The following is a 19,118-nucleotide window of genomic DNA, read 5'->3' on the forward strand; positions in this document are numbered from 1 at the left end:
TATGAATACATATATAATGGAATGAAAAATAGAAAGGAACTTACTAGTTTCAATAGGATGGGTCTATGAGCAAATGACTTTCTCGTATAAAAAACATTATCTTTCTTATAAAAAAAAACAAAAAAATAATAATAATAATTTTGGGGTTAGCATTAGGGATGTCAATGGGGCGGAGAGGGGCGGATGTTGGCCTTCCCATCCCCATCCCTGCGGCGGGTCCAATATTCATCCCCATCCCCGTCCCGGCGGGTGCAACTCCAAAACCATCCCGCCCACCTTCACTTGGATATCCATCCCTACCAAAGACCTACCTAATCCCCACCCAAGACCCGTCTAATCTCTGTCTCTCAAATACACAGTCCTACATAATTAATACGTTAATAATAATAAAAAAAATTCTTAATATTTCACACATTTTTGTTTATAATATAATTATAGTACAAAGTATTTATAATTAATATTTGATTTTCACGTAATTATTTTATAAAATAGTATAAACGTATATAATTTTGTTTTTAAAGATATATAGATGTGGGTATGAGGTGGGGATGGGGCGGGTAAAACTTAAAATCCACCCCCGCTCCATCACCCATGACGGGTATGATTTTTATCCTCATCCCCGCCCTACCACCCGCCAAACCGAGACCCATCCCCGCCCCACTAACATCCCTAGTTAGCATCCCTATATTTATATTTTTAAAACAAACGACATCTTTGTAAGTTTGTGAAGACTTTTTTTGTTTACTTTTTTATATAAATAACGGTTAAACTTAAATTTACAATTAGTTTGAAAAAAGTTAGTTTTGTTTTGTAAAGGCATGATAAAGGTTTTTTTTTTTTTTTTTTTTTTTTTTTTTTTTTTTTGGAAAAGGCATTATCAATTTTCATGTATGAAGTTAGTTTGATAAATAAGGTATTTGTAAAGGCATGAGATTTTTTTGTTTTTTTTTTGTTAAATAATTTTTTTAATCAGGAAAAACAAGAAGATGACACGTGTCCTTCCAACTTCTTGTTTTAAAATAATAGTATAGATTTGTTACTCTTTAGTTCAAATTTAGACATTCTTAGTCCACATGATTGCTGTATATGGGACAAGGGAACTGAGTTAAACAGGAAGAGACGACTAGCGTCAAGGTAGCTGAATCGGCGAAAATGCTAATGTACAAGCTGAAAAACAGTGTCACCATGGAAAAATCTCCCCTTTGTTTCAAAGAAACCATATTAAGAATTTTTATAGGCATTTTCCAAACTACTACTGCTGAATCTGATCTATTGCAACATGCTGATGTTTACCGTCTACGCAATTTATCAGCTACCTCTAAGGCTTTGTTATTTCTCTAATCATATATTTTAATTATTTAATTTCTTACAAATCACACAACTTCTGAACCTTATAAAATTCGCCAGCTTATTTATTTATTTTTTTAATGTAACACTTTACTAATGCAACCATTTTTTAAAAATGAAACACATCCTTTAACGGAAATCTACAACACTGTTTAATTATATTGTACATCTCCTTCATTTTATTATCCTTTACCTTTTACATAAAATATTTTAACCCACTATCTAAAAAAATAAATTAACTATCCAATAAATCAAACGTACACAATTTTTGGTTCATTAAAAAAAAACGGAGAAAGTATAATAGTATTTGTATTTTATTTTTTTGGATGAATAAATAGTTGTTACTTTTGTTCTAACATAGTTGTCAATTTGTCATAATCCAACATAAATGTAACAGTGAGCCCAGTGAGGTACTCCAAAATCCAAATAGTCCAACTAATAATAGCAAAATTAAAAAAAAAAAAATTAAAAAAAAAAAAAGAAAAAAGAAAAAAACCAATCAAGAAATCCCGTTGCATGCACGGAGTCAAGGACAATGGAGGAGAGAGAAATTACTACTCGTAAGATTTGCATTCTACAGTAATTTTTTTTTTTTTTTTTTTTTGGGTAATAAAACTCAATCTAAATTAGTGTGAGCTACAAATCAACATCACAAAAAAGAAAGGTTGACCTTGTTTTCCGGTTTGATTAGAACTAAAAATTTCTACCATCAAAATCTCTGGTCTTTTTTTTTTTTTTTTTTTTCCTAGCTCTCCCCAAAAATTTCTCCCTCCAATCAACATCATAATTTTATCATAATAAAATCTTAAAGATAAAAATTAGGTAAAGTAGAAGGAAAAGTTTCTATTAATTGATCATATCCTTTCAAACTTTCTCTTCTCTTTTTCTGCTTAGTTTCCTCCTTAATTTTCAGCTTTACCCTTCTTTTCATTGATTAATCAAAACCCAATTTCTTGGATTCCAAATAATTTCCCAAAAATAAAAAAGTTCCAATTTTTTTGGTGGGGTTTTAATATTGAAATTTTCTGAGCTGGATTATTGAAATTTGGGTTGAATTTTATCTGGGTAATTTCTGTTCAAGCTTTTTTTTAATCACTTTTATAATTTTTTCTGAGTACCCAGCTTAAATTTTAGAGAGTTTTTGCTGCTGGAAGTTTGATTAAGGTTAAATTTTGTTATGTGAAAACAAGTTTTTTTTTTTTTAATAGGAAAATGGATACAAAAATTGAAGAAAATCCACAGATTTCATTGGCTCAGTCTGAGGAAGAACAGGTCAGCACAAAATCTTCAAGGTAATTTATGATCCATCTTGTATTAATTCAACTTCCTTTTTATTAATTTCTTTCCTATTTTAGTATTGGTTTCATGTAGTATATGCTTAATTATTGATATTGTGATTATTTATGAATTAGTGAAAATATGGAATTGTCTAATGGCATACAAGACAATGCAAAATCTGGGGAAGATCCTTCTCCGCAAAAATTGGATGAAAGTACCGGGTCATCGGTACCGGTTGATGGGGCTGTGGATAATAATTCGGGCGGTATTGATGGGTCAGATGGTCCATTGAATGGACAACTAGAGAATAATTTGGATTCAGGTATAATTTGTGCTTTGAATTTGATTATTAAATTTGTGTGTTCCACATATTTTTAGTACTAGTTAGTAGTTGTATATAGGGAGAATGGTGGGTATTCTGGGTTATATGGGGACATATGTAGTTTCTTTGAAGAATTGTAGGTAAGGAGGCATGTAGGGTGAGCTAGAAAATAAATTATGTATCATTATATTGATGGTCTAGTAGTTTGAGGAAGGGCCAACAGTGACTATATGTCATATGTCATGTGTCATGTGCGAGACTGATGATCGATTTCGTGGTTGATGTGAAAAGTTGATGGCCTGAAGCTTGGATGGTGTGTGATTGTTAGTAATCATCCTTGACAAGAATATAACTCATGTCTGTACTGCTGTATATGATCGGTTTGCCACCTCATGCCTGTAGCTAAGTGGCTAATATGTACTAGTTGTGGGGATATGTATAATCCTCCTGTGTTATTAATGGGTCAAGGGGTCAATTGAATGGACAAAAGGATACTTGGGTTCAGGTGCAGTTAGTGCTTTGAACTTGATTATTATACGTCAATTCTCAATTGCACATGAGATCTGTTGCGCACTTGCACTTGCACTTCTTTGTTGTACTACTTTCAGTTAGATTTTTATACTGGAATACAAAAGCGTAGGTGGTTTCTTGGAACAATAAAGTTGTGCTCAGAAGTCAGAACAGTAGCCCAAAATAAGCAGAATCTTATGTTTTCTTGAGTTGGAGTAATAGTTTGTGGGAGATCAGTTGATAATGTTGCAGTGATTTATTAATTTGATGAAAAAGGGGAATATTTCTGCGATGTTAGTGCTTGTCCATGAGCATAAGATTATTTGTCTCTACATGATTGGTCTGCTGCTTATCCCTTTTAATCAGAACAAAGGATTTTCTTGTGGAACAAGCTTTAGATTACTTGCCCTCTTTGTTTGTTAGAAATTTAGTGTTAGTTTCATTTTACCACTACTTCAAATTGGTTAATTTATAGAAAATGACATGTGAAGTAAGGAATCTAGATGACTTTTATTTTCGGGTATGCTTTCTCCCTAGTTGGAAGATGGATTTCAGTTTTCCCCATCTGTGCATTCTAAATGTGCAGAAGTTAAATATATAGCTTTAGAAAGAATATATTGCCATCTTCCTTTTTTTTTCTCTTTTGCTTCTATGTTTTTCTCTCTCTGGGAATGGGGGAGTTTCTGCTACATATTAATAGAGAATTAAAATAGGGAGGGCCGAGAGGATCCATTTTTCTGATATTTTTTCTTTTATTTTCTGTAGCACTGTTTCCATAGTGCATTGGTTTCATAATGCATCATTGTTTGTTGTATGTGATGTAAATAGTGAAAGTAATTGATCTAGGTCTTGCTAATTTCCTGTAATAACATAGGATACATTTTTGGGTGATTTTAAGGGGGATAAAAAAAATAAAAATCGGGTACTTAACAGCAAAACAAAAAAGCACTGTGAAAGCTGGTGACAATTAATTCTCATACTTTGTACTATTCTTGGTATAAAAATATTGGTTTCAATCAAACTATAGAGCATATTAAGCTTTGAAGTAGGAACTGTTGAGGTCAATTTGAGCTGATATGTCAAACTAGTCAAAGTACCTAGGATTGTGAATATCATATACTTTAGATCTCATAATAAAATGTGATTTTTAGATTTGCTTTTTTTTTGGAAACCACATATCAGAACAGATTGCTTTGTTATCATCTGTTTCATTTCATTCTGTTTTCAACACCATTTACTTGTGTCTTTTCAGATTCTCCAGAACTTGCTTCTGTCAATGATTCTGCACAAGACATTCAGGCTCCTTCTGTTGGAGATGTTGCCACAAATGGCAAGGTTGCTGGGGCTGCAGTTGGAGGTGGAACTCCTGTCAGTCCCTCCAACGTTACTGCTGAGTATGACTTAAACAGAATTCTTATTGACACAGCAGCACCATTTGAATCTGTGAAAGAAGCAGTTTCCAAGTTTGGAGGCATTGTTGACTGGAAAGCTCATAAAGTTCAGACTGTGGAGGTTAATATAGCTGATTTTCTGCTTTTAGTTTGGTTTAGTACTTTGAAGGCCATTATTTTGCCTTAAGTCCTGAGCATGAGATTTTGTTTTAAAAAAATTGGTTTCTAGCTATTTAGAAGTTCTGCTTGTGGATGTGCAGAGGCGCAAAATCATAGAACAAGAACTTACAAAGGTACAGCAAGAGATCCCCCTGTACAAGGAGCAGTCTGAGATGGCTGAAAAGTCAAAGATCCAGATACTGAAGGACTTGGAAAACATTAAGAGACTTGTTGAGGAACTTAAGTTGAATCTGGAAAGGGCACAGACAGAAGAGTGTCAGGCGAAGCAAGATTCTGAACTTGCCCAGCTCAGAGTTGTAGAGATGGAACAAGGTATTGCCCACGAAGCTAGTGTGGCCGCCAGGCAACAGCTTGAGGTGGCTAAAGCTCGACATGCTGCTGCAATTGCTGACCTTAAATCCGTAAAGGAAGAGCTGCAATCGCTGCAAAAAGAGCATGCTTCTTTATTGACTGAGAAAGAAGAAGCTGTGAAGAAAGCTGAAGAGGCTGTCTCTGCATCTAAAGAGATTGAGAAGACTGTGGAGGAGTATACCATAGAGCTGATTACTACGAAGGAAACCCTAGAGTCTGCACATGCTGCTCATCTGGAGGCGGAGGAACAAAGGATTGGAGCAGCTATGGCCAAGGACCAAGATAGTCTCACTTGGGACAAAGAATTGAAACAGGCAGAAGAAGATCTGGAGAAACTAAACCAGCAAATTGAGTCGGCTAAGGAACTGAAAACTAACCTGAACTCAGCATCCAAACTTCTTGCTGATTTAAAAGCTGAACTAGCAGCGTACATGGAGTCAAAAGTAAGTCAAGAAATTAGTGATGGTGACAATACACCAGCTCAAGTGAACAAAACTCATGCCGATATGCAAGTAGCAGTTGCTGCAGCAACTAAGGAACTTGAAGATGTAAAGCTCAATATTGAAAAAGCAAATGATGAAGTAAACTGCCTTAAGGTGGCAGCCACTTCATTAAAGTCAGAGCTTGAGAAAGAAAAGTTGGAACTAGCCAATCTAAGACAGAGAGAAGGTATGGCTTCAATTGCAGTTGCATCTCTTGAGGCTGAGTTGGAGAAAATCAAGTCAGAAATAGCTGTGGTTCAGATGAGAGAGAAGGAAGCTAGAGAGAAAATGGCAGAGTTGCCCAAGCAATTGCAGCATGCTTCTGAAGAGGCAGATGTGGCTAAATCCGCACTTAGTTTGGCTCGTGAAGAATTGAAGAGAGCAAAGGAGGATGCTGACCAAGCTAAAGCTGGAGCTAATACCATGGAGAGCCGATTGCTTGCTGCTCGGAAGGAGATGGAGGCTTCCAAAGCTTCAGAGGAGTTAGCCCTTGCAGCAATCAAGGCTCTCCAAGAGAGTGAATCAACCAAAACTAATGCTGAAGACAATGACTCACCTAATGGGGTAACACTTTCTGTAGAAGAGTACTATGACTTGAGCAAACGGGCTCATGAGGCAGAGGAGCAAGCCAACTTGAAGGTAGCTGCTGCAATGTCTCAAATTGAGGTAGCCAAAGAATCTGAGTTGAAATCCTTGGCCCAATTGGAAGAAGCAAATCAAGAGGTAGAAGAAAGAAAGGAAGCTCTGAGAATTGCTTTGGAGAGAGCTGAAAAGGCCAAGGAAGGGAAATTGGGTGTAGAACAGGAGTTAAGGAAATGGAGGTCTGAGAGTGAACAAAGGCGTAAAGCTGGTGAATTAGGCCACGGTGCAGCTAATAGCCCTAGGAAGAGTGTCGAGGATGGACCAGAATTGAAGGGAATCAAAATAGAGAAGGTAGTTGATTCGTCATCACCTCCTTTCCAGTATGGGCAAGGACTTGGTCTGAAGAATGTAGAGCAGCTAGCCCAGTCTAAAGCTACCAGTAGCACTTCCCCCATCCCAGGAAGTCCTAAGGAAAACTTAAAAAGTCCAAAGGGTATGTTTGGGCTGAGTAACACGTTGAAGAAAAAGCGTAGGTTTTTGTTTCCAAGGATCCTTATGTTCTTTACTAAGAGAAAATCTTCTCACAATCAGAAGACATCATAAGCTCCTGGATCAGTGCTTTGTCATTGGCAGCTGCTGTATTCTTCTTCCCTCTTTCCGTAAAGTCCTCTTCTGAAGCGGCATCAACAGTTTATATGCTGTACATGGTTATCTTATGTATCTACACTTTATACTTCTCTTTTTGCTTGGTATATTTGAGCTTTACATTCATTCTTATGTACATGTTTATCGAACGACTGAGGGGTTTTCAAGGCACTAAAGAAGCCTGTTTTTGGAGCTTGTTATAGTAAAGATTCAAAGGAGATGGAATGCCATGTATAGATGATAAGGAGTAGGGTTTTCTGTGATTCAAAATCTGAGTTCAGTTATTGAGTGTATCTTTTGATCTATATAAAAACTCTGGCATTTTAGAAATAATTCTTTTTATGTACTTGCATCTTTTGCTCATAATAACGCATAAATACAGGAGTTTTCAAGTTAAATCAAAAGGTCTGTTGGACTAATACGGCATTTTATACATAACATTTGAATGCTGATGTATCTTAGCTGCGACATGCCAATATTTAGATATTCCAGATGATAAGATGAACAAGTCCATTAGATTGACTTTTGAACTAAGAATAGCTTCGCTAGGTTCATGCTAACTACATTATGAGCTCAGGCTTGCCAAGCTCAGATTTTACAGACTTGGAACTTAATTTAAAGTAAACTTGCATTAGAGTAGCAATAACAAAAACCAAAAGTGTAAGGATACTATTAAAAATTTCCCGAAATTAGCTTGATGTGACTTTTATTTCCCTAATTGATAATGATTATATTATTATATACGGTATATTTTAAGATTTTTCATCCCTAAAATATGATTTGAATTTTTCCTCCTAACTCAGTTGATATATTGATGCGAACCAAACAAAACCTAATATATTATAAAAATAAAAATCCGTATAGCACATTTTAAACCATTACAAATAAACATCATGCTCCAATGAGTGGCATGTGAATACTAGTAGTACACTTGAACAAGTTGGATGAACAACTTTAAACAATCTTGAAGGTTGGGAATATAAGCAAGTATGTTATTGCTAGGGTGGTACACTTACATCCAACTTTTAGATATCTCATGTACCTTTTGTAGCATGAGTAGTCATTATATGCCTTTTAAAACATTAAGTTCGAGTGTGATCGAATACATGTAAGATTTTTATGGGGAGAAAAGGACCTAAAGTTTGACAGCTCTTGCAATAGAAAAGAAAAGGCAAGATATTAGTGGAAATTGATAGAATGAATAATAATGAACTTTCGCCTTTCACAAAGCCTATAAACAAAAGCAGGTCTGCTATTGACATTTAAAAATGCCTGTAAAAGAAACAAATTAATCTAATTTCAGCTCCCAACAGCATAACTCGAGCATCTTGTTATGCAGACATACATGGGATCTTATGCAGTTTATAAGCTTAAAAAACAAAGCAGATAGTACATGTGGGTACGCGTAACCAGTTGTCAAGAACAGGCACCTAAAGCAGTTTATTGCTCTGCTTCTTCCCTTTCCCTGGGAATGGCGCCAAATTGGTTGATCAAAAGCTCAGCAACAATAGGCACCAAATCTTTACATGGAACTTGCTTTTTGTATATTTCACCTAGATGCGAGTCACTGCCAATACGTCCTCCTACAAACACATCAGCTCCTTCACAAGGTTTACCGTTCTCGTCTCTAGCCATACAGCCCATAAATCCAATATCAGCAACCTGTACTTGCCCACAACTGTTAGGACATCCTGTCCAATGCATCCTAACAGGTCGAGTCACAGACACTAGTCGTTGAACCTCCTCTGTCACCTTGAGTGCCCTTGCTTTGGTCTCGATGATAGCTTGGCCACAGAATTGGCTCCCAGTGCAGGCCACAAGCCCCTTCATCAAGATGGGTGGCTCAGGGGAGAACCGCTCTTTTAAGAGAGGCTCGTTTAGTAGTGCATCTACTTTGGAGTTTTCAACATTTGGGATGATAATGTTTTGCTCCACTGTCAGACGGAGCTCACCGGAACCATATTCATCAGCTATACGAGCTAAATCATCCATCTCATCGGCCTGGAGACGTCCAACAGGAATGTGAAGGCCCACAAAGCTAAAGCCTTCTTGTTTCTGAGGGTGAACTCCTAAGTATTCTCTCCTCTCCCATTGTTTTTGAACCAGTTCTTCAGAGGATGCTCTTTCGAGGACTTGGTTAGGCATTCTCTTTTCCACCTCAGCCCTGAATCCTTCCATACCCTATCATTAGGTAGAAAAAAAGAGCAGTAGAGTTAGAATATCTTTGCATTATATTGGGACTTAGTGGACACATATCACTGTCTACAAAGCTGTATCCCAAGGTCAATTGGTATATCAGTTAGATGGTTAGATATGTTAAAAAGGTTAGTGAGGTCATATTCAGCTTAGTATTTGATCAAATGGCCCAAACAGATAATCAAGAAAAAAGCAGAACGAATTTCTTCGTAAGTACATAGTAATAGGTGTAATAAACAGTAGTAGGATCGATTATGAGTACTCACTAGCTCGTCAATTAGCCACATCATTCTGCACTTCTGCCTGTTTCCTCTAAAGCCGAGATCCCTGAAAGCTTCAAGCATAGCTTTGCAGACAGGAACCACATCTTCTGCTGAAACCCAAGCATCTAGAGGGATCGCCTCTTCACATCTTTTAATGCTGAAGAATCCTCCAACCAACAAATTAAATCCGAATTTTCCATTCTTTGTTGCAGGCATGTAAGCAAGGTCATTGATGTGAGGATGCTCATAAAGATCATGGGAACCAATAACACATGGATTCCACTTCCTTGGCCTGTACCAATGTTCAAAACAAACAACCAAAAATAAGAACCAAGGAATAGCTAATCAACTCGACTATTTTACTTCAAGGGGTCTCAAACAGACTTACAGATTGGTAATAGAAAGGTTTCCACGCGAATTGGCAGTGACAAATTGCGAAATCAGGTTGGTAAAAGGGCGAGTGTCAACAATCTCATGAGGGTCAATCCCTGCAAGAGGGTTTCCAACAGGATTCCTTACATTGTCCATTCCACTCTGTAGGCTGGTAAGACCAACAGCTTCCAGACCCTTGATGATTTCCGGCACATCAGACAGAACAACCCCTCTAATCTGCCAGTTTTGCCTTGTTGTCACATCCGCGCAACCATCTTCCCCATACTTCTTGATCACGCTTGCTAGGTACCGCGTCTGCTCACTCGTTGTTACCCCATTCGGCAGCTTCAATCTCATCATGAATCTCCCATCTAATAACATTACCATATTCTACATCATTCCTCAGACTTTTACACCTATCAACTCCATTATCATATATACAATCTTTTATCACCAAAGTCAACAGGTTATGGTTTTACTGTGTATCAATCTACAACATATACTAACCCAACACATTGATATTCATTAGTCAATCTGATTCCGGGAATCCGAATATTTTTTATGTTCTTTCACTATGAATTAGTTCTAGTTTGCATATAATTTGAACTTATTACGTTCTGCTCATGTTCTCGAGTGTAAGATCTAATCATACCAAATTGCGACAAATATTCGTTGACTTAACAATCAAATCAGAAACAATTGCCAAAATAAGTAATCAACCACTGAAAACGGAAACTAAATAATTTATAAAAATGGATCTAATTTCAAATGAAAAATTAAACAAAAAGTTGATAAAAAAAACTTACAATGATGTTTACGACGATGGAAAAGACCAAGCCACTTAAGTCTAACATCAATATCATCCTTATTATGCTTAGCTTTATCAATCTCTTCCATTGATAAAGTAGCAAGATCATTAATCCCATCTTCAACAAACAATTTCATTGGGTCTTTTTCAATCTTAACTTTCTCAGCAGGATTAATCCCATCTCTAAACTTCTCCTTCAAAACCCAAAACCCATCTCTCTCCTCTACTCTCGGCTCCAGCCTCGCTGCATCAACAGACGAAGCCGGTGCCGTCTCGGCCGCAGGAGAAACAGCACCAGCTTTCTGGGGTCTAATCTGGTGGCATCTTATCACACTCGACGATAACGTTGTCGACGATGATAGGCTAGTATTTCTCCTAGATGAAACTAATGTTGGTGGTATGATCTTGTTAACAGGAAGTAATGCCATTTTTCTTTCTCTCTTGTACTACAATAACTAACAAAAGATGAATGTGATAATAATTGATTATTGATTGTGTAATTTATGGAAGATGATGGAATTGGGGATTGAAGAGAGAGAAGGACAAAGAAAGAGAGGAGTGTGGCAACTAGTACTAGTAAATAAGCACAAGTTAAAGGGACTCTTGGACATGAGTAAGGGTCATTTTTTATGAATGTTTGGTTATGTTAGATGGTCAGAGTGATCTTCTGCCAGCCAAAACTAGCGGCTAAAAGGGGGGATTGGGAGGGGTCCTTCCTTCCTTCCTAGCCGCCAAATACTATTTTATATGGTGAAACTTAACGTTACTATATCCATGTTTGTCGTGTTTTGTGTAATTGTCAAAACTAACCCGAAAACTTGATTTTTGATTTCCCTTTTATGGAGACAATAATGTAGAGGTAAATATAAGTTAATTTTTGATATACACAAAATTTGTCTATCATATGGTATTTTTTAAATAAATAAATAACTTTTTCAATAAAAGCGGCCCTTACAGTGATGATAAGTGGATAAAGTTGTTGATTTATTTACCAATATGTCATGTGATAAACAAATTACGGAGATTAATTGGGGCTTCCTCATAATGTATCATGACTCGACCTATATAATGTACATGATTATAGATTGTATTCAAATCTTATTTATTCAAATTACGTGTTAGTTGAACAAATGTATTAAAAAACAATGAAAGTATTATCAATAAAGATACTCTTTTAAGCAAATATGGCCACAACTATATACCTACTTATTTTAGACAATTTAATTAACTTAACATAAGATAAGTGTGGGGTATTTGGACTTTTTGGAGTATTAGAAAATTATACCTTATGTGTTCAATTTACTTGACTTATAGCGTTTGGCACAATATTTTATATTATATCTTCCATATCAATAAAAGTATAATTGGTGTTGGTGACCCTTGGCGGTCAGTTTTATTTTATTACTCCTAAAAGTTGTCTCCACCCTCACTTTATGAGGGTAATTTATAGAATTTGTCCAGCAAACTATTACCAAATATAGTTGTTCAAGTAAAATGACAATTTCTTGAAAAAAAAAAAAAGAAAGAAAAAGAAAAAAGTAATATGACAATTCTATTTTCACAAATTCACTAAAAAGACGGGTGTACGTTAATTTATTGTAAAACTGGTTAAACTTATATCAAAAGTACTTAAAGTTACCTTTTATGTTGCAAAAATTGTTATTCTTCTATTAATAGATTTTATTTTACAAAAAACTTATAATGTATTTGATTAATCATATTAGTCTTTATAGTATGTAATCATGTATCTATAAAAAACTATACATTAAAATAAAAATTCAAACCAACGACATATTAAAAGTTACCCTTCAAATGGTTAAAGTTACAATAAAAATAGTTAAAGTTATGCTCACCTTTTTACAATAAAATTAATGTACACCCGTTGTATACAAGACTTAGGCCCTGTTTGGGAGAAAGCTGAAAGCTGAAGCTGATTGAGTTAGCTGATTTTGACTAGCTGATTTTATTAACTGATTTGACTAACTTATTGTATTAACTGATTATATAAAAGTGTTTGGTAAATAGCTGATAGCTTAAAGGTGTTAGAGTATATGAAATGACCAATAAGCTAATTGTAGGGTAGGTAGTTTAGATAGGATTTTAAATTAAATGAGGTTATAAGTGTCATTTCACAATAATTAATGAATAAGCTAATTGAAAAAGCTCCTAAAATGAGCTTTTTCAAAAAGAGTTTATTTAGTGGAATAAGCTCTTTCAATTAGCTTACTACCAAACACTTGTATTAGCTTGTTTGACTAGTCAATCAGCTAAAGTTAGTCAAATAAGCTAATATACCCCCAATAAGCTTTCTTCCAAACATGGCCTTATTATTCTATTTTAGAAAGGTTAGTCAAATATAAAGAAGTGGAGGAAATTTTAATAATGAAATAACAGAGACATTATTTTATTGAAAAGTAAAGTATATGAGAGGGAGTTAAATAATTACAAAAAACTATAATACTTGGTAAAACTGTAGTCGATTTGAGTGGGAATTGAACTATGAGAAGAGAGCGATGTAATATTAAAATGTACTCTCTCTTTTCAAAAATAAGACTAACACTGAAAAAATCGTATTTAATTAGTGTAACACGTAAATTAAAATAACGAAGAGAGTATTATTATATAAAAATTAAATGACTAATTATTAAAAATTGAACACGTAAATACGTGAGTAGAATAAGTTCAATGTACTAAAGATCTCAGCTTTTATTTGTTTTATTATCACCAAAGTTCAAGTGGTATGGCATTATTAATTAGTTTTTTTTATTTATTCTAATATACGAATATTTTATCTCTATTAATCTCACCGTCCACGATTATCTGCACCAAACGTCCTTTTTGCAGACTCCTAGGTAAAATTTCTGAAATAAGATTATTGAAAATTAAGGGAAGAGAGTAGGGATAATTAGTCCAAATTATAAAAATAAAAAAAAAAAAAAATAAAAAAAACAATTAAGCAGAGGAGAACCACTACCACTCACGACAGCGCTCAAATTATTAAAAAAAAAAACACAATTAAGCAGAGGAGAACCACCACCACTCACGACAGCGCTTAACCACCAAGCCATCCCACGAACCACCAATAACCACGCAATCCACCACTCACGGGCGCAGGAACTCATACCACCACGAAACCCCACTCACGGACGCAGAACTTAGACAAACACGAAACCCCCACTCACATCCACGAACTCAGACCACCAACACCCACGCAACCCACCATGAAACCCACTTACATCCACGAACTCAGACCACCAACACCCACGAAACCCACTCAGATCCACAAACTCAGACCACCATAACCCACAAACTCAGACCACCGAAACCCATCACGAAACCCAACAGTCCCAAACCTGGAATCGAAACCCACCAAGAAACCCACAAACTCAAACCACTGACATCCACGAACTCAGATAAGTGGTTGTGGTTGATTAGTGGTGACGAAAAATGACGCGGCGATCCATGGTGGGTCTGGTCGGAGAATGGCGCGGCGATCTGGGGTCTAGTCGCGGTGGGTTTCGGTGGTCTGAGTTTGTGGTAGGGGCGGCGAAGTGGCTGGGTAAGGTGGTAAGTAGTTGGTAAGTAAATGTAATTATAAGATGTTAAACAAAGCTAAAAAAAAAATAAAGTAAGGGTAAGATGGTCATTTTACTCTTTACTAAAAATGGAAAGAAAAATTTTTGTTGTAGATAATAGAAATCACCCATTTATAGTAAATGTTGCAGATAATCGTGGGCGTAGGGAGTATATAAGATAAGGACAAATAAAAAAGAGTGAAAAGTTAATATTCAAATTATAAACTATTTTCTCTATTTTTTTAAGTGCCCCATTGGAAATTTGGTACCAATCATTAGATCTATTTTGATCGATGTTTATGAATTATACATTACTCCATCCATTTTCAAAATTATCATTATTGTAAGACCAATTTTTTATTCATTAATAACATATAGCAAAGGATTTTGGAAAAGAAAAATAGTAACAAACGAACCCAAACTATTATTTATATTTTTAAAATGATACGGAGTATTAATTTAACAAGCCTAATCATTTTCCAAACCATGGTCATAATTGTTGGGTCAATATATCTCACTCAAGCCCACCTTGTTATCTTTGCAAGCCCATCCAAATGTCAACCCAAAATCAGATTTTAAGCCACAAAAGAAAAGAAAATTCTACCCATCTTCCCCAAACAACATCAAAGTTTTTTTTTTTTTTTTTTTTTTTTTTTTTTTTTTTTTTTTTTCTATCTATATTACTATACTAAAAAAGAAGCGCTTCAATGTGAGCCTCACAATTGCCTATATGATTCGCTATTTTATATTATTATTTTTTTTATTATTTTTTTAACGTTTATGCTTCCATATAAAAACAAGAATATTCTAAGTATCTTATTCTAAATGACCACATTAAATATTATGGAAAAAAAAATGTAATATCATATTTAATTAGTAAATTCTAGCTTAGTGATAATGGTAAATGGTTAGAGCATAATTTTGTTAGTAATATTATGGTAGCATAGCACCCATGCATAAATATACTTCCTTAATTAGTAAACTACTATGCCACTTATTATAGTAAACATATTTCTTAATTCTGTTAAAAGTTTACTTCCTTAATTCTGTTAGTAATATTATGGTAACATAGGACTCGTGCTGTCGTGTATATATACACTTCCTTAATTACTAATACCTTAATTAGTAAAATGCAATTTCATATCTTATTTGTAAAGTCTAGAAATATTATGGTAACATGATACAAGCATCTATATAAATAATGATTTACATAAATTAGTCAAACATAATATTTTGTCATATATTTCGTACAAAAATACGGCAAAAATAAAATATAGTTAACATGTAAAATCAAATCATAATATTCAAATAATAAAATAAGATATGTTATAAAATAAGGGGAAAAGAGAGAATATTATAAAGAGAGATGTAGATAGGTAATTGTATTGTCTATATTCATCCATTTCATGGGCCATCTATATATATACATGATGTGAACAATGTAACCTATATGGACAATGAAGAGTCCATTTATAAAAGGGGTTACAATGTGAACTAATGACATATAGGGGTTACAAAGATACTTAAGATAGTCATTACAAGCTATAATGACCATCCACAATAATACTTTATAACACTCCCCCTTGGATGGGCATTATCTAAAATAGATTTAATGCGCATTTATGCTGCCTCATTAAAAACCTTTTCGGGAAAAACCCTGTGGAAAAAAAACCATGGATAAGGGAAAAAGAGTGCAGCGCGCAATTACTCCTCCTCATTATTATATCACTAAAGGTCTTTGAGACGACGCAATCCAATATGATAAACTAACTTTTTAAATGTTGTGGTTGGAAGGCCTTAGTGAATAGGTCTGCTAAATTCTCACTTGAACGAATTTGCAATATATTTATATCTCCATTCTTTTGAAGATCATGAGTGAAGAAAAATTTGGGTAAGATGTGATTTGTTCTGTCACCTTTGATGTATCCTTCCTTAAGTTGAGCAATACAAGTTGCATTATCCTCATTTAGAGTTGTCGTTGCCTCTTTCCCAGATGATAAACCACAAACTTCTTTTATATGTTGTATTACCGACCTTAACCATACACATTCACGACTAGCCTCATGAATTGCTAAAATCTCATAATGATTGGAAGAAGTAGCTGCAATGGTTTGTTTCATGGAACGCCAACAAATTGCAGTACCACCATATGTGAACACATATCCAATTTGTGACCGACCGTTAAGAGGATCATATAAATAACCTGCATCTGCAAAACCAATCAAATTTTCTTTGGACAACTTTGGGAAAAATAAACCCATATCCTTCGTACCTTGAAGATAACGAAGTAAATGTTTAATCCCATTCCAATGCCTTCGGGTTGGACATGAACTAAACCTTGCTAATAAATTAACTGAAAATGATATGTCGGGTCGTGTATGACTTGCAAGGTACATTAGTGCTCCAATTGCACTAAGGTATGGTACTTTAGGACCAAGAATTTCTTCATCATTTTTTCCGAGGTCGGAAGGGATCCTTCTCTACATCAAGGGATCTTACAACCATAGGGCTGCTCAATGGATGTGCTATATCCATAGAAAATCTTTTAAGAACTTTTCCTATGTATGTTGATTGATGCACAAGGATTCCATTCTCTAGGTGCTCTATTTGTAACCCCAAGCAAAATTTTGTCTTTCCAAGATCTTTCATTTCAAACTCTTTCTTTAAATAATTGACAGTCACTGAAATATGTTCGGGAGTTCCAATGATATTCAAATCATCAACATACACCGCAATTATTACAAATCCTGATCCAAATTTCTTAATAAAAACACATGGGCTGATAGGATCATTCTTATAACCTTCTTTTAACAAATATTCACTTAGACGGTTATATTACATACGCCCAGATTGTTTCAATCCATAAAGAGATTTTTTCAATTTAACACAGAAATGTTCTCGAGAACTAGATTTTACTACTTATGGCAGCTTAAATCCTTCTGGGAGCTTCATGTAAATGTCATTATCCAGTGGGCCATATAAGTAAGTTGTGACTACATCCATCAAACGTAAGTCAAGTCCTTCTCTTATTGCCAGACTAATCAAAAATGTAAAAGTAGTTGCATCCACCACAGGAGAATATGTCTCCTCATAATCAATAACGGGTCTTTGTGAGAATCCTTGTGCAACTAATCGTGCCTTATATCTTACAACTTCACCCTTTTCATTTCTCTTTCGCTCAAAGACCTATTTATATCCCACTGGCTTTACACCTTCAGGTGTACGGACTACAAGTCTGAATACTCTCTTTTTCCAGGAGATTTTAATTCAGCTTCAATTGATTCTTTCCATTTTAGCCAATCACTTCTTTGTCTACATTCTTCAATGGATTTTGGTTCATGATCCTCGTTATTATCCATAACATCTAATGCTACATTGCATGCAAAAACATCATCGACGTCGATTTGATTTCGGTTCCATGTAATTCCAAACATGATATAATTTGTTGAAATTTCTTCATTATCAGGTGCCTAAATTTCTTCTTGTATCATGTCTAAAGTCTCTTCTGGAGTTCCATCGGAAATTGTTTCCTCAACTTGACTATCATCAATCATTGCTCCTTTTCTTTTCCGAGGATTCTTATCTCTGGAACCTATTGGTCTTCCACGTTTCTGACGTGGTTTAAACTCATTAGAAAATTTATTTTGTCCTTCCAGGAAATCTATTTTAAATGGAGCATTTACAGCTGGAATGTGTGACTTGGTCACTCTTTTTGGGTCAACAAACGAGTCTGGCAATTGATTTGCTAAACTTTGTAAATGAATTATCTTTTGAAATTCTAGTTCACATTGTTTAGTTCGAGGATCAAGATAGGATAATGATAATTCATTCCATTTAATTTCCTTTTCCAACTCTCTCTTTTCTCCCCCTAATGTTGGGAAAAGTGACTCATTAAAATGACAATCTGCAAAATGAGCTGTAAATAAATCCCCTGTTATAGGCTCAAGATATTTAGTTATTGACGGGTATTCAAACCCAACATATATTCCCAACCTCCTTTGAGGACCCATCTTAGAGCGTTGTGGTGGAGCTATTGGAACATAAACCGCACATCCAAAAATTCTTAGATGGGAAATATTTGGTTTCTGACCATAAAACAATTGTAATGAGGAGAACTTGTGACAACTTGTTGGCCTAATGCGAATTAGTGCTGCTGCATGTAATATAGCATGTCCCCAAGCAGAAATTGGGAGATTGGATTTCATAAGCAATGGTCTACCATCTACCAATTAACTGAAGACGTTTAATTAATGACTCTGCCAAACCGTTTTGTGTATGAACATGTGCTACAGGATGTTCAACATTTATCCCAATGGACATGCAATAATCATTGAAAGCTTGAGATGTAAATTCACCAACATTATCAAGCCGAATAGTCTTAATAGAAGTATCTGGAAAATGTGCCCGTAACTTAATCAATTGGGTAAGTAATCTCGCAAACGCCAGGTTACGAGTTGATAACAAGGACACATGTGACCATCTAGTTGATGCATCAATTAAAACCATAAAATATCTAAATGGTCCACATGGAGGATGTATGGACCCACAAATATCTCCTTGTATGCGTTCTAGAAAACTAATTGATTCAAAATTAATTTTAGCTGGTGATGGGCAAATTATCAACTTGCCTTATGAACAAGCAGCACATGAAAAATTATTATGAAGAATCAGCTGGCTCTTCAAAGAATGTCCACATGAATTCGTAATTATTTTTCGCATCATTATTGAAGCGGGATGGCCTAACCGATCATGCCAACCAACAAAATTATAAGTAAACTTCTGGTTTAGTATAGCATGAGTTTCAATAGTATTGATT

At 35.1% G+C, this 19,118-nt stretch overlaps 2 protein-coding genes across 2 annotated transcripts; one reads left to right on the top strand and one right to left on the bottom strand.

Annotated features, from left to right (window-relative positions):
* The first annotated feature begins 2,151 nt into the window (after window positions 1–2,151).
* On the top strand, window positions 2,152–7,434 carry LOC145574855 (protein WEAK CHLOROPLAST MOVEMENT UNDER BLUE LIGHT 1-like). The gene is made up of 5 exons (XM_081632714.1): window positions 2,152–2,412; window positions 2,556–2,639; window positions 2,760–2,947; window positions 4,710–4,969; window positions 5,109–7,434. The coding sequence occupies exons 2-5, from the start codon at window positions 2,560–2,562 to the stop codon at window positions 7,044–7,046; spliced, it is 2,466 nt and encodes an 821-aa protein (XP_081488840.1). The 5' UTR covers window positions 2,152–2,412; window positions 2,556–2,559; the 3' UTR covers window positions 7,047–7,434.
* Window positions 7,435–8,267: 833 nt separating this feature from the next.
* LOC145574856 (ferredoxin--nitrite reductase, chloroplastic-like) lies at window positions 8,268–11,349 on the bottom strand. The gene is made up of 4 exons (XM_081632715.1): window positions 10,726–11,349; window positions 9,936–10,290; window positions 9,551–9,839; window positions 8,268–9,269 (listed from the first exon to the last, which is right to left on the bottom strand). Exons 1-4 carry the CDS (start codon window positions 11,153–11,155, stop codon window positions 8,529–8,531), a joined length of 1,815 nt encoding a protein of 604 aa, XP_081488841.1. The 5' UTR covers window positions 11,156–11,349; the 3' UTR covers window positions 8,268–8,528.
* Window positions 11,350–19,118: the final 7,769 nt, after the last annotated feature.

The sequence above is a fragment of the Chenopodium album genome, chromosome 13 (genome assembly GCF_948465745.1).
Source record: "Chenopodium album chromosome 13, dcCheAlbu1.1, whole genome shotgun sequence".
Lineage (NCBI taxonomy): Eukaryota > Viridiplantae > Streptophyta > Magnoliopsida > Caryophyllales > Amaranthaceae > Chenopodium > Chenopodium album.